A 15,324-nucleotide genomic window follows, 5' to 3' on the forward strand; every position below is an offset into this window, starting at 1 on the left:
TGCGCTGTTATTCTTTTGCAGTCAAACTATGCAGAACAATCACCTTAAAATGCCGAAAGTAGGAGTCACCATTTATCCTGTGCTGCTTTCACTGAAAGTCTCGACGTCGGCGTTACATTAAGGTAAAGCATACTCTGTGTGACAGCTATAAACTCCGTTTACCCCTGCTGTAAGCGCTTAGTCTGGATCATAAAACTTCTTCATAGCTTCCAGGACAACAGATCCTCCCACTGCATTATATTCTAGAGTGCTGGATTTGCTTTTTACATGCCAGGCCCACATAGTCATGTACCGTCATGGAAACAGAAACATGGCTTCCAGCAGGAAAGCAAATGGAACAGTCTCCCTGGCTTAATACAAGCCGTGGCCTTTTACATCTAACACCTGCCTCTGTGGCTACAATTCCCACATCACTCATCTTGACATTTTAATAATCTTTTACAAGGAATCTCCTCGTAGACAAAGACAATGGTAACCTTTAAGATGTGATTTTGGACCCCCTATATTTTTCCAAGCCAATTGATGTGGTTCGTCAGGATCTAAGTGTGTACCATAGATGTCTGGTTGTCTGGTGACAGAGACAGCAGGATATGGTAAGGCAGCCGAGATGATATGAGATCCCAAGAGCAGTACACCGAGTTTAACATTGGTCCACATTAGTCCACCTTACTCATTTGTCTTATCATACTTTTATATCAGGCAGGTGCTCTTTCTGGGATTTCTTTGGTTTATTGTGCTTGAGAGCTGATGAAAGCTGATCCTGGGTCGGTATTCCTACTCACATATAAGTTGTCATCACCTGCAATATTCAATATCAGCTTAAGAATATTAAAAATATGGTAAATGTGAAGATTTACATACTTTCATACTTTCTGCTACTATTGCCTTGCCTTTTAAAAATTTAACTGAGGAACAATATGAAACCTTTCCGTCTATATTTTATGCAACTTTTCCTTTGGCTTCTATGATACATACTAATCCTATGAAGCGCACTTCATGCGCAGTAATGATTTGACTAGCGTTGCTGATCTGTATTTGGCATGTCTCTGTGGGCCTGTCACAAAGGAAGTGGTTCCCATAACAGCAGTGAAAGATGAGGAACGGAGGAAAATCCCAGACTATCTAAAGCATCTCCACTTCGCTCAAGTCAATTTCCATCTTCCTCAGCCAATCCCTTCGGCATTTCGATGCGAACGCATTTGTTATGGTTGTGCACATCCGGCGCGACGTTTAATAGTCAGTAGCATACGCACCTTCTTGACAGATTTCCACTTTAAACCAAATCACGCTTAGTGCGAAGGATACACTCAGGTATTTAATTAACAGCATGTTTAAACGAAGCAGAATACACTGTGTCAGAGAACCGCGCTATGGACGTTGGGGAGAGAAACATGCCACATCTGAATGCTAAACTAGTACAGCTCAGCTAACTAAAAGCCATGGGGAAGTTTGGCGGAGCGCCCTGGGTTTGCATGCTCTGAACCCACCTAAGGAGGGCCTGTGTGTTGCCACTTGCACATGGGAACTTTTGGTGTCTAGCAGGCACTTAGTCCAGCAGGCTAATTACTGGCATTAAAAAACCAACGATGAAGACGGAGGGCTCAAGCTACCCAACTCATTCATCATGGGCAAAAACACCACTTATATTACATTTTACATGGGTTGAATTCTCACAGCTGGCATTTACTGCTTGTAAAGTAATGATAGATTTAAAAAGAAGAAAAGATGCTCATAAACAGTAGACAGCTTTCTCTGCATCCTGGCTGGCTGCCTGACTCAGGGGTTTGTTTTCGCGCTGTAATGTATCTGCTAAGTTTGCTTAGCTCCAGGCTGAGGTACAGTATAGGTCATTTTCATAGGCAACACATATGTTTTGAAGGGCTGATGTGGCATAGGCATGAACTGCATGGGTTGTCCTGTAGGATTTTGGTCACTTGAGCTGTGAAATGGTAGAATATATTGAAGATTCTGACATACCTAATCAATTTCATGTTATTGTTTTAATTTGTATTTGTAATACATGAAATGTTTTCAGTGAGCAAAAGTTAACAAAAGCCAACAGTTGTTAAATGCAAAACAGTGCAATATAACAAATCTTGAAAACAGAGAGGCGAGCAAGACAGCTGGCCTAAATATTCAGGAAATACAGTCATTACACAGCAATCCATTAATGCAATGCAAAGCGCCCGGTTGTGCCTTGAGTGTCTGGGCCTGATTCCCATTAAGAAAAATAAGAATTTCATCCCTTTTCTTACTTCCTTTTGGAAAAGTCCCATGTTGCCAGTCCTTGCATTTTTAAATGTTGTATAGCCTCTTAGGGGTGCACCTAAAATTTAGCCACACTTATTCAAGAGTGAGGAATGCTTGGAAAAAAATGACAAGACCATTAAACACCATTTCAGGAAGCCATAAATTATCTTATCACTGCATCATCAAATGTCCAAGGGAGTAGACGAAGTGAATGATTTGAATTAGAATTGGCATTAAGCCTGGCTTCCCCTGTTTTATAAAAGCTCAGGTCAGCAATACACACCCAAGCGTAAATATGGAAAGCGCTCGGGCCGGTTGAGATGGTAACGAGATGCAAATATATACACCCAGACCCAGGTGGTTTAGAGGGAAGGCTAGTTTAAGTATCTTCTTGCATACATGTGGATTATGTGAATAATTTGCATACTACTAAATTAATTGTTTATAATTTACATATATATTTACATATCAGTTTAATATCAGCATATCAGCAAAACCCCTCTGATGGAAAGGTATTCAGTAAGTACCATTCTTCTTTATGCATGTGGAGTTTAACACCACATGACAGTTTTCCCAGTTGCAAATATGGAAAATGAACAGGGTATTTCCCCCATAAATCCACATTTTTAATTTCTGTAATACAAACCAGTGACACTGTAATAACTCCCACAAAAAAAAAAAAAAAGAAATTCCCTGAGCAAACACTTGCAGGGCAAAACATTTTCCTTCCACTTTCGACCCATTTATTATTAATCCACAGTAGGAAATTGCACTGTATAACATCTTATGAGTTTTACTGACTGTCCTAATAGCATAAAAAATAAAGGCCTTCCTGACTCTTTTCCTGTCTATATACTGCCAAGCTATGAAAGTTTATGTGTAATTGACTCTGGGTTGTATCACTTCATTGTCACTTCACATTGTATGTCTGGATTGTCTGACTTCAAAAACTCTCCACTGAGTTGTTTTTTGTGAGTTCTCTTTATTAAAGACAAAATAACAATATGTCTCAATACACATCTTCAAAAGACAAATAAGTTAAATCAAGGACACGTAATACAAATAAGGGTGTCATTTGGGGTTCTTTGGCGATGAAAGCAGTATGTCGGCTTTAAACAACTTAATATGCAAATTTAAATCATGTTGACTGCTGAGCTTGTTTGGAAAATGAGCAGGAAAATATGAGCATTGCACATAAATAAGTCTTATATGCAGTGGTACATGGATGTTGCCCAGTGACATGCATGACTCTCAGTATGCTGATGCACACTGATTGGTTGATCAGTGAAGTTTGATTCTGTGCCAACACAGACCTTATTTGGCTTCATTCATGCCATCTACCGACCTGAGACGCAGGTAATCAGGAGTGAACAGTCTGCTAATTTTTTTTGAGTGTAATGAAACAGGAAAAGGTTAAGTATTCAAAAGCAATTAGGTAACAATAACTCAAAGCAACTTTACTCCACCTATAGAATAAAAAATAGCTAATGTAGCTCTGGTCTAATATCCCTGAAACAATTCTGCATAGAAGACTGCCATAGAAGATATCAGTAATATTCTTAGATTATTCTCCATGATTAAATAAAAAATATAATCTTTCTCATCTATACAATTTGACATACATTGTCATTGTCTGTAACAGTGAAAGAAGTTTTGAAATATCAAAAGGCTGCATTATTTACATGAATCAGGCTTTAATACTAAGGTTAAGTAGCACTTCGTAAACGCTTGGAATGTATGCAGTAATTGACATAATAGTTCTGTCAAAGTAATGCTGAGATTTCCTGACACATAATAAGAGCTGTCGTAGAACTAAAGAAAGCCATGTTCACATTGACAGATGCTTTAGAAATCAAGCTACTGCTTAGCTTGATGGCTTAGCATCGCAGTTCCCCGGGCATGTTATGAAATGACATGAACACACGCACACACTTCTCAGTACACATGTAAATATGCCCCCCTGGAGTCAACTCCTAGCACGTTTCTGGCTGTGCATCTGTAGAAGCCTGTGTCTTTCGGCATGGGATTCTGGATGATAAGGGAGCCCTGAGGGTGCAAGTACTTGTTTCCAAACAGCCGTGGCTGAGGGCTGACGATTAGCCGTGTCCTGTCCGGAGTCTCCCACGCCACCTCTGCCTTGGGGATACCGACAACTACACAATTCAGTTGCACAGCCACTCCTCTTCGGGCATATGTGGTAGCAGCTGGGCTACTGGTGATCCGTGGTGGGTATGCTATTATAATAACAGAGATTGTTAGCAAGGAGCTCCCGTATTCGTTAGCAGTGCGGCAAGTATAAGAGCCTCGGTCATATACAGAAGCCTGCTGGATGGAAAGTGTTCCATTTTGTAGAACGGTATAACGACCTGCCCGCTGTGGTCGGTTTAGAACCACCCCGCTTGGCAAGGTCCAAGTGAGGTGGACGGGGTCACTAGCAGATAGACAGTGCAGCTGGAGGCTTTCGCCACTGATGATGCTAACAGGTGAGTTGTACCTGTTGTTGATCTCTGGCTTCCGCCCTGGTGATAGAACCACTGTCCTCTCAACCTGACCACCAGCATTGCGTCCCAAGCAGCGATAATTTCCTGCCTCTGACAGAGCAGGATTACTAATAACCAAAGTCCCATCAGTCTTGTGGAAGAACTTGGTAAACCGAGAGCCGCTCATTAGTGCAGTGCCACCAGGAAGAACCCAAGTCACTTGGGGGGCTGGGGAACCCTCAACAGAACAGTTAAGGGTAAGTGTCCTGCCTACAGTTAGGGAAAGAGATTCCATTTTGGGGCTCCTGAGTCTTGGTTTCTCTATTGTGTCCAACACATCGAGCTGAATGATAAGCTTTGCCTCTCCTCCTTCATTTTGTGCAATACAGGTCAAGAAGGCTGCATCAGTTACCTTCAAAGATTGAATATCAAGAGTGCCATTCCGATGAACTGTCATCCCAGCCCCATAGTATGGTGCTGGGAGAACAACATTCTCAGGGAGAACCCATATCACACGGGGAACAGGAGTGCCTGTTGCCTCACAATGGATCAGTTTCCTTTGATCTCTCATTGCTGATACTTTTAAAGAGTTTGTGGAACCTCTCAGCCCATTGATTGCAGGTGGTGACACCAGGATTTCTAGCCTGTATACTTTTTTATCTTGCCCTGCACTGTTTCTTGCCAGACAAGTGTAGTTACCACCATCAAAACGCTGCACATTGTGAATAAATAAAGTGCCATCATTATGGATCAAATATTTGTCTGAGGCTGAAGTAATTGCTCTGTTGGTTGGGGAGATCCACAGTATGTGTGGGTTAACCTCTCCTTTGACACTGCACTTCAGTGAGGCCGACTCTCCGTACATGACCCTGACAACCTCATAGGTTTTGTTTCTGATCACAGGCACATCAGACACGACTTTGACATGTACTTTCATCTCATCCTTGCCGATCTGGTTCTCGGCATAGCAAGTGTAGTTACCTTGCTCTCGCATCCCCACTTCATTGAGGAAGAGGGTGCCGTTGTCAAAGACCACATACCTGCGACTGCGGCTGCTACTGCTGCTGTCAGTTTTCCTGACGCTATTGACCATAGTGCCATCAGGCAGAGCCCATTGGATCTTTGGGTTTGGCAACCCTGATGCCACACAGTCAACTTTCAGGTCACTCCCGTACATCACCTTCTGGTTGGCCTGAGTCCTCTGCTCAATCTTGGCTGGCTTCGTTAAGATACTCACCTTGAGTGGTACATAATCGTCTCCAATTTTGTTACGTGCCACACATAGAAAGTCACCTGTGTCTTTGTCTGTCACAGAGTGGATGGACAGTGTCCCATTAATAAACACTTTGATCCTTGGGTCATAACTGAAAAAAGAGATTGAGACCATAAATATAATATCATGTGTCAATAATCAGTGCTTTTGTATTAGGTTATCAACAAGTACTTTTTATCATGATCAATGGGAACATTGCTAATGGGAACATAAGAAAAAAATATTTTAGTAAACAAATACTTTATGTGCCTATATTAAAAAAATAGTTGTAAGTTGTGAGGTCCTTTTGGTTGAAGTTTGGTTGAAGTGATTTTGTTACACTATTGCTTGAATCCTGAAAGGCAATACAATATTGTGTGTGTGTGTGTGTGTGTGTGTGTGTGTGTGTGTGTGTGTGTGTATGTGTAAGTGTGCATGGGTGAGTACATATGCATAAATGGATGTATACTGCAAGTCCTTGAAAATGTTGATGTGGCAAGTGCCTGCTTCTATGCGTCCGTGTATTTGTGCCTGAGCGGTTTACAGTATGATTGCATTACCTGTAATGAGCATCCACAAGCTTCTTGGATGGAGTCCTCCATATGACCCTGGGCTCTGGATCTCCTGAGGCAACACAATCAAGCTGCAGCCTTCCCCCATAGATGACCTCTGTCTTCTGCGCAGATGACGAGGTAATCCTGGCCCTGGCTGATGCAACACTCTGTATCACAGTCAAACTAAGTGCTCTCAGTGAAATACCAACTGTATTGGTTGCTGTGCATTCATATTTTCCTGCATCCACCTGACCTAAATGACGAATATACAGGGTCCCATTGGGGAAAACAAAGGTGTTAGTTCCACTAACAAATTGTGAAGGCCAGAGCTGTGTACCATAAGGTGTAGTCCAGCTGATTGTAGGGGGAGGAGCACCCGTGGCACTACAGTTCAAGTAGGCAATGCTGCCTTCGGAGAGGGTGATATTCTCTCGCCTCAGCTGTTGGATCACCGGTGGCAGGGCAGCAACCATCAGGTGTACTGATGCAGCATCTGCACCAGCGGCGTTGCTAGAAATGCATTTATATACCCCTCGGTCTGTATAAGTAGCAGACGTAATCCGAAGTGTGCCATTGGCCAAGATCAGGAACCGTCGGCCAGGTGTGGGAGCATCTGCATGTACAACTGTCCTATCAGGTAGTACCCAGGTGGTGCGAGGATGAGGGTGCCCTTGGGATTGACACTCCAGCTCAACAGTTTCTCCGAGGTTCACAATTGCATCTTGATAGCGTGGCTGCAACACCTTGGGATGTTCTGCTAAGACTATCAAAGTGACGACCATCTTGTCTTCTCCATACTGGTTTCGGACACTGCAGAGGTACTGGCCCTGGTCCACAGGGAGGACATGGCTGATTGTGAGGGTGCCGTTAGGGTGGACCTTGAACCGCTGGATTCTGGTGTTCTGAGCAATGCTGGCTCCTGTATAGAGATATAGTGACATGAATGTATGCAATTATATACATAAATAGGAAATAATTAATATATCTATTACATACTTGATGATTAAATTTTAAAACACTGATACTCAACATTAATTATTTCTCTTATGACCGTTTAAAGTATTTGTGGAAAAGAGAAAAAATGTCAAAGTCTGTCATTGCAGTTGAGAGGTTTAGCTTTTGATAATTTAATAACCATAGCACCTTTTTGGACAAAATGTATTTCTATAGATATTTAAAAGAAATCAAGATTATTGACTGAAACACTTAATCAACTGAAACATTAAAGTTACAATTAATGTGTAAACAATTATACATTATCAAACTATTTTAATATACTTGTAATATTCATGTGATATTAATATATGTCCTTCCTTTAGACACAGTTCTCTTCTGGTATATAGTAAACATACACACAAGAAAAACAGAGAGAGAATTGATGACATTACTGCATCCTCTTTTGCAGTGATTTAACAATATACACTATATGTAATGTGTCTTCATCAGTTTTTCCAGTTAATTTTACCTGAACCTATTTTTAATGTCCTACTCCTCATGTCACAGTAAACACTGCAAACATTAAACAATGAAAAATGTATAGCAGATCAATCACAACACACTAATGCAACATTACTACATGATCACTGGACTCCTCATTAGCTAACAATTTTAGTTTTTGAAATATTCACTGTAGGTGTAAGTGAAGCTAGTAGATATTTAATAAAGGTCTGCATACCTGTGGTAACTTTAGTCCAGGAAAGAAAGGGCTTGGGCAGACCTCTAGCCTCACAGGGTAGCTGGGCATCTGACTCTGCTTGTACTGTTACAGTGCTAATCTCAGTGCTTGTAATCTTAGGCAGCCCTCTCCTGGCTGGTTTTTGCTGTGCACCTCCAGATGTACCATGGTGGACACTGGAGGTGCCCCTACCTTGACTATCCGGCCTGCTAGGAGGGATTTGACTTGTAGGTGCTGCTACTGGGAATTCTGGGGCAGTTGTGGAAACTGGTTTAACTGCATTTTGTAGTTTTGGCTTTCTGGTGTTTGATACCATATCTGTGACAGCATCTTCTAAATGACCTGTAGAATGAGAGACAGGCAGCATTGCCTTATCAGTTTCTTTCTTTTTATTTGGCCTGCCAATGGTCTTCTGTTCTGTGATTACATTTGTCTGTTTTGGTCTGTCAGGTATGTGATTTGTACTGTCAGGTTGACCTGCCCCACCTCCACTAATAGGTATATTTTGTAAAGATACACGTGGGTGAAATCTAGATGGTTTCATTTGCTTTGCTGTGGATGCTGTTATTGGTGGTGCAGTTACTGCTGATAATGAAGTGGATCTATTTGTTGTTGGTGGTACTGTACTAGTAGTAGACGTAGTAGTAGTAGAAGTAGTAGCTGATGTTGCTGCTGATGATTTATCTTTGGCTAGGGAGGTGATAGGAGTATTATTTTCCTTCAGAAGTACATTTTCTTCTGCTAGTCCAGGTTTTCTAGGTGAGGCTGAATCTTCTCTGATATAATCCCCATCTGCTAAAGCAGTGTGCGGCTTTGTTATAGTAGCTAACGCAGATCTTGGAGCACTTTGGGAAGTTGCTGGCATCTCTCTTGTAACTTGAGAAATCCCATGAGCCTGCTCATAAATGTTTGCTTTTGTTGAGCCACCAGGGACCTCTGAGTCATGACTCTCAATGATTTCATGCCGCGTATTTGGGGCAAATGAGGAGAAAGGCCTCAGTGGAAATTCCCACATATTCTCCTCCAAATGTTCAGCTTCACTGGGCTTGTATTGATTTTGAGATCTGTCTTTACCTGTACCCGTACCTGGTGTCCCTTCTAGTTGTGAGAGAGCACTCGATGGGGATGTGAAAGAGTTTGGTCTAGAGGTGGGTCCTCCTGTACCACGTTGCCTTTGTACCTCATCAACAGCTTTAACTACAGGGGGTTGGATAATTGTAAACATCGCCTGGTTAGCTGCTGTGAAAAAAGAATTGTGAACTGGAGATAAAGTGGAAACTGTTTCTCTGGCTGTGGTTGATTTTTCTTGCCCTATATAACCTAGCGATGTTGATGGAGACACTGACACTACTGGGATGCTCATAAATATATTAGGTGGTTTGGCATAAGACAAGGGTGTGTCCTTGGCTCCTAACACTTTCTGTTTGAGTGAAGAATTAAATGATAGATTGTTGCTGCTGCCATATAAAGGACCTGTGTTCTTTTCATGAGTCATTTTGCTTAATGACGTTGCTTGGCGTTCAGTAAATGGAACAGCGGTATCCACCTTGGCTCTGGCATCCGTGGCCCTTGCAGATGTTTCTATTTTAGACTGAGAGAAGGCTGTTGTCTTAGTGACCTCAAAAACGAAGGCTGAAGTAGTGGGCTGCGGTGTGACATTTGTGACGTTTGCAGATGATTTGGAGCTACTTGGCCTTGGTCTAATTTTCTTCGGTTTTCGGCGTCTGCCACCGTTCTTGCGTCGCGTATTGGACGAGTACTTTGCACGCGAAAGAGGTACAAGACTAAGGGAGATTTTGTATGTTTCTTGGTTATTTTCTGAACTGGGTTTAGTTGATGGTACTGCAGTAGTAAGTAGCAGAATTTGGGAGTTGTGATGTTTCTCCTGTGGTTTGGATATTTGTAGGCCCTGTGTAGCTTGCTGAGATGTGGTTGTTTTTGTAAAGGAATTAGAATCAGCATATTTTTCTATGCTTTGTTCTTCAAAAGAAACGGCTGTGGTCATAACTGGTCTGTGATCAGACTCTCCATGATAAACTTCTGCTCCATGTCTAAGGGGTTTTGAGATGCCATGAGTGTTACCATTATCATCACTTTCAGCCTTCTGAATTGCTTCAGTTACTTTGCTACCAACTTTTGTGTGGCTTTGGTTTCCTTGAAAAGAACTTTCATATGAGGCTGCATTCCCCACAGTGCTTGGTTCAGCCAATGTTGTAACATCTGGGCATGTCACCAAATGATGAGTTGGCTGTGGACTACTTGTGGTCTGCATGACATATGTGCTGGATGTAAACAAGTCTGAATCTGGGCTGACTTCGGGAGCCGAAATATGGTATGTTACATGGGTCCGATCCTGAGAGTCCAGAGGTCTTATGTCTAGGCTTACTTCAGTAGTTTGGACAGGTGTCTCTGATGCAGGAACTGTGTATGTTGCTTCTTGTGGTGGTGCTCTGGTCATAGTACCATCTGTTGATGATCCCCCAGTCTTGTCAGGTAATCCTGGTTGTTTTGTGCTGGCAGTGTCAGGTTCCTGTAATCTATTTGTGCTAGCAGAGCTTGGAGTTGTTGTACTTGGACGGCCGCCACCGCTGCGTACCTTTGCAAGAATGTTAGCCCAGCGCTCTGGATCTATCTGACTGTTTGACACATTGATTCTCCTTCTTGGATCTACTGTGTTACTCCTGTCAGCTACTGCAGAGACCCGTCTTCTTGGTATAGCAGGACGTCTCCACTGTTTTCTGAAAGGTTGTCCACCCCGTACACCAAGGTTTGGTATTTTCCTTCTATTAGGGGCATCTATTTTGTCAAGAGGAGGTTTTACTTCAGCTTCTCCATTTCCAGATGTCTCTACATCATTGTCCATGGGGGCTTTTATTTTTGTAGAGACTCCTTCTGCAGGCTGAGGTCTGCTGGAATATTTCCTTAAAGGTAGTGCACCAGAGGGCCTTGTCAGGGTCACCTTTGTGGCCAGTGAGTCTGCACCATGTTGATTCCCTGCCACACATTTATAATAACCATTATCTGATAGCTGGCTGTGATAGATGATTAAAGTTCCATTTGAGGCCACTTGCATCTTGGATAGGTTTGTCCTCATGTTTATAATGCTGCTATTAGGAATTATCCAATTTATATCTGGATCAGGAGAACCTGAGGCGTCACAGGGAAGATAGACAGATCCACCAGCAACTCCTACCACAGGTTCAGCTACCTCTTCACCTACAGGTGGCGCAGTCGAGGACTCCTCCACTGTCAGATGAAAGGGCAGAACACTGACATCATCGGCGACTTGTGCTATACAGTAATACGCTCCTGAATCTGAGTGATCCACAGCTGTCACTACCAGCAAACCATTGGGAGATGCTGTGATTCTGTTATCACTGCTTCGGTATGGCGCTTCAAGTTTAGAGCCATCAGGGAGCATCCATTTGACTGATACGTTCCCAGAGCTGCGCACACTGCAGTTCATCCGAATGCCACCGCCCACCACTCCAACCTGCGATAATCTTGTATCATTTCTGGACTCGATCATAACCCACCTTCTCCTCTGCTTTCTTGCGTCGTCTGCCTCTATCACTTGGTTCACGTAGCTGCTTAGAATGAGTCTAACCTTTTTACTTGTGGATTTGGGTCTGTTTAGCTGAATGTCCAGTGATGACTGCATTACCCATGAAGGCTCTGCCACAACACTGGCTTTCACGCCAGTGTAGTAAAGTGCATCTTTTTCTGCATCCTGTCGATACCTGTAGCTAATGTGAGCCTCTTGGCTTAGCATGAGCTCCCTTTGCAGGTGGGCAGGAACATCACTGTAATATGCAATGAGTCGCCACAGCCTCTCATAGTTGGATCTGTCGATTGGGCATTCCAGATCTAATGCCAGTGTGACATTTGCAGAGATCTGGTGTGGATTAATGTGGTCCCAGTTAATTCTGGTTGAATCTGTAATTTCATTGATTTGGCACTTGAGATCAACTGTGTTTCCATGCTCATCTGACAGGCCTAGTGTAATGTTCCCAAAAGGTTGCCGGAAGTTGTTTATGGTCAATAGTTCACTCTCTGTGTCAAGGGCAGAGGTTCTGTGAGGGACACTAATGACTGGACTGTTACAGGTGGGACTGTATAGCTTCTGAAGGTCTTTTTTCTTCAGGTGTTTAGGAGAAGAACACAAAGGGCACAGCTGGCCTCCTGCAAATGCTCTGTCTTTCTTACATTTGAGCACACCTGATGAGAAAGAGAGAAAGCGTGAGAGACAGAGCTAAGCAAGATGTAAGAATAATTCACTGAAATCTTAGTAATCTGGCAATTAGTGTTGTCTTTACTGATTTAACTGGCATTAAGTACATTATTTAATTGCAGTCAAGTGAAAACAGCATATAAAAGTAGTTCTCAGACTACATGTAGTATGTTCAACAATTCCCAAGGGTTATTCAGCTGTTTAAATGTATTTATAATAATTATAGTTATATTGTATGCATATGATTTATCATAGTTTCATTTCTTACTGTATGTACTGTACTCCACTACTCTACCACTTTTTTTTTTTTTTTAACATTTGAACTGCTTTCTAAAATAATAATGACCTGGTGTATTGGTGCTCCACTCGTTGAACCAGCTCATCTTGCAGTCACAGACCCAGGGGTTCTCATGCAGGAACAGGCTCTCCAGGTGAGGCATGCCAGCTAGCATCTTCTGCGGCAGTGTCATCAGGCCATTTTCTGACAAGTACAGGTGCTTGAGGGTGGACACAGGGAAGTGGCCCAGCACAGAAAGAGTTGCAAAGGTGGCCGGATGTAGCTGCTTGAGCTGGTTACCCTCCAGCTGGAGCAGGCGAAGGGAGGTGAGGCCTTGGAAGACATCTGGATGGATGAACTCTATACGATTGTGGTCCAAGTGCAGCCGGGCTAAGTTCCAGAGGCCCCGGAAGGTATGTTGACTAATTACTTTTAGCTTGTTATAGCTCAGTTTCATCATCTGGGAGAGGAGAAGGTAAAGTATGTGAGTGTGTGTGTGTGTGTGTGTGTGTGTGTGTGTGTGTGTGTGTATATACACACACACACACACATACAGGATATATGGTTCTTTATCAGTAATCTTGATCTGCTAAAACAAGGGAGATATAGTAACTTGATAATATCAAGATATTGTGAGATACAGTGAAAAGCATTTACTGTGCATGATTTACACACCTGAAGGGATATCAGGTCGCGGAACACCCCACCAGGAATGTTATGAACGTCATTTCCATGCATCAAAAGGAATTCCAGTTTACGCATACCGGCAAAAGAGCTGTCGGTGATTCGGTTTATCGTGTTGAATCTGAAAAACGAATAAAAGTAGTCATACTAAAAAACGAAACTATAATTAACTTATACAGGATTGTAAATCCTGATTTGGAATCTTGCACTGAATCCTGAGCTCGCATGTAAATCTCTTTGCTAGACAGGTGTGCCATTCCTCATCCCGCTCAACTAATTTCAAGCTAGCAAAGGAAAAACAAAGAGATCTTTGTTGGAGCTTCTTCGGTCTCTCAACTGTTGCCACACGCTTACCCCAAGTTCATGCGCTCCACTTGTCTGGGCACGCCGGCGGGAACGGTGAGCAATGAGCGGAACGTACAGTGCACTTCTTTCGGCTGGTGACATGCGCACGGCCGAGGGCAGCATCTCGATCTTCCCGGCAGCGTTGCCAATACCAGCAGCATCAAAACACGAGCAGCGGAACGGCCCATCTTCAGCTACGCAACTGCGGGCGCCTCTCGCTGCAGTCAGACGCGGGTGTCAGAATGTAATTTTGCACATCACCGTCAAACAAAATACATTCTTAGCAGAAGCATTATGCAGACGATCTCTATGATGGAATTTTTCATGTCAAAATCAAATTAGTCAAGCAGGTTTTAAAGCGCTCGCCCATAATAATAATAAGAAAAATAAGAGACAGGAGAACGCATGTGGAAAATAACTTGACTGATATTAGAGAGGCAGACATTGCACACAACGTGCACGGTAAACGCGAAATAAAACATTTTGTGTACCAGACTTTGGTGTTTAAGTCTTCTACGGTTATACAAAACATTGCGGGTAAGCACTAAATCATTCGTTTGCAGATTGTGTCAGAGTTGCTGTAGTAATATTTTAACTATTAAGGTAATGATATAGTACTAGAAGACTTACCTTAAGTTCTTTTTGTTAGCAAAATCCCACCACTACCAAAGACCAACATGACTTTCATTCATTACTCTTTTGAAAGGTTGAGTTTCGAATGACTTATACCACGGCGCAGGATCAACAACGAAGTAATAATGAAATTGCAAAAAACCAAAAAACTTATATTCATGAACATTCATTAAATATATTTCCCTGCTGCAAAATTAAAACAGATCCCCTCTAATTCCAATTCTGGAGAAAACGTTTACAAAAAGCAGCCTCCTTTTCTAAATAAATAAATGTATATGACTTAATGTATGTTTTTTCTATATGTTTGCGACGCGATATTCCAAATCGTCTTGGTGTTCCTGCGTGTAGCTGTCTCCACACTTAGTTGAGGAACTTGAAATTGGAACTTTCTTCTGATGGCGCGTGCGGATACGTCTGCTTGGCGCTAGGGAGGAGTGACTGAGCGCGCGTTCTCGCATCAGCACTTCGACTGCGACTGTCTACAAAGAGTCACTTCGCCGATGCATTGACCCAGGTTAAGGGGTGCGTTTGTGCATTAGTTTAAACTGTGCATCCGTGAATGCCCAGTTGTTCTGGTCCATCACTTCAACATCTGTGGCAACGTGACGTGTTTTCTTTTGACAGAATTCCAAACAAATATTTATTTATAAAAAACGTTTATAAGTAACATGCAAATAGTTGTAAAATAATAGGTTCTTTAGGTTGTTTATAAAATGGTGTATTTTCTGTGCCAAACTGGACGTAAATGGATAAGACAGCTCTTAAATAAGGGTCAAACAGGGTTCAAAGTGTTGTCATTAACCTTACGAGACAGACACACACACACACACACACACACACACACACACACAGAGAGAGAGAGAGAGAGAGAGAGAGAGAGAGAGAGAGAGAGAGAGAGAGAGAGAGAGAGAGAGAGAGAGAGAGAGAGAGAGAGAGAGAGAGA

General features: G+C 42.5%; 1 protein-coding gene across 1 annotated transcript; it reads right to left on the reverse strand.

The window, feature by feature from the left end:
- Positions 1–3,227: 3,227 nt before the first annotated feature.
- On the reverse strand, positions 3,228–15,316 carry mxra5a (matrix-remodelling associated 5a). The gene is made up of 7 exons (XM_081701543.1): positions 14,379–15,316; positions 13,758–13,966; positions 13,395–13,524; positions 12,789–13,179; positions 8,212–12,429; positions 6,543–7,455; positions 3,228–6,094 (listed from the first exon to the last, which is right to left on the reverse strand). Exons 2-7 carry the CDS (start codon positions 13,934–13,936, stop codon positions 4,186–4,188), a joined length of 7,740 nt encoding a protein of 2,579 aa, XP_081557669.1. The 5' UTR covers positions 13,937–13,966; positions 14,379–15,316; the 3' UTR covers positions 3,228–4,185.
- Between the last annotated feature and the right edge of the window lie 8 nt (positions 15,317–15,324).

Source organism: Electrophorus electricus, chromosome 18, assembly GCF_041902795.1.
Source record: "Electrophorus electricus isolate QZ-2024a chromosome 18, ASM4190279v1, whole genome shotgun sequence".
Taxonomy (NCBI): domain Eukaryota; kingdom Metazoa; phylum Chordata; class Actinopteri; order Gymnotiformes; family Gymnotidae; genus Electrophorus; species Electrophorus electricus.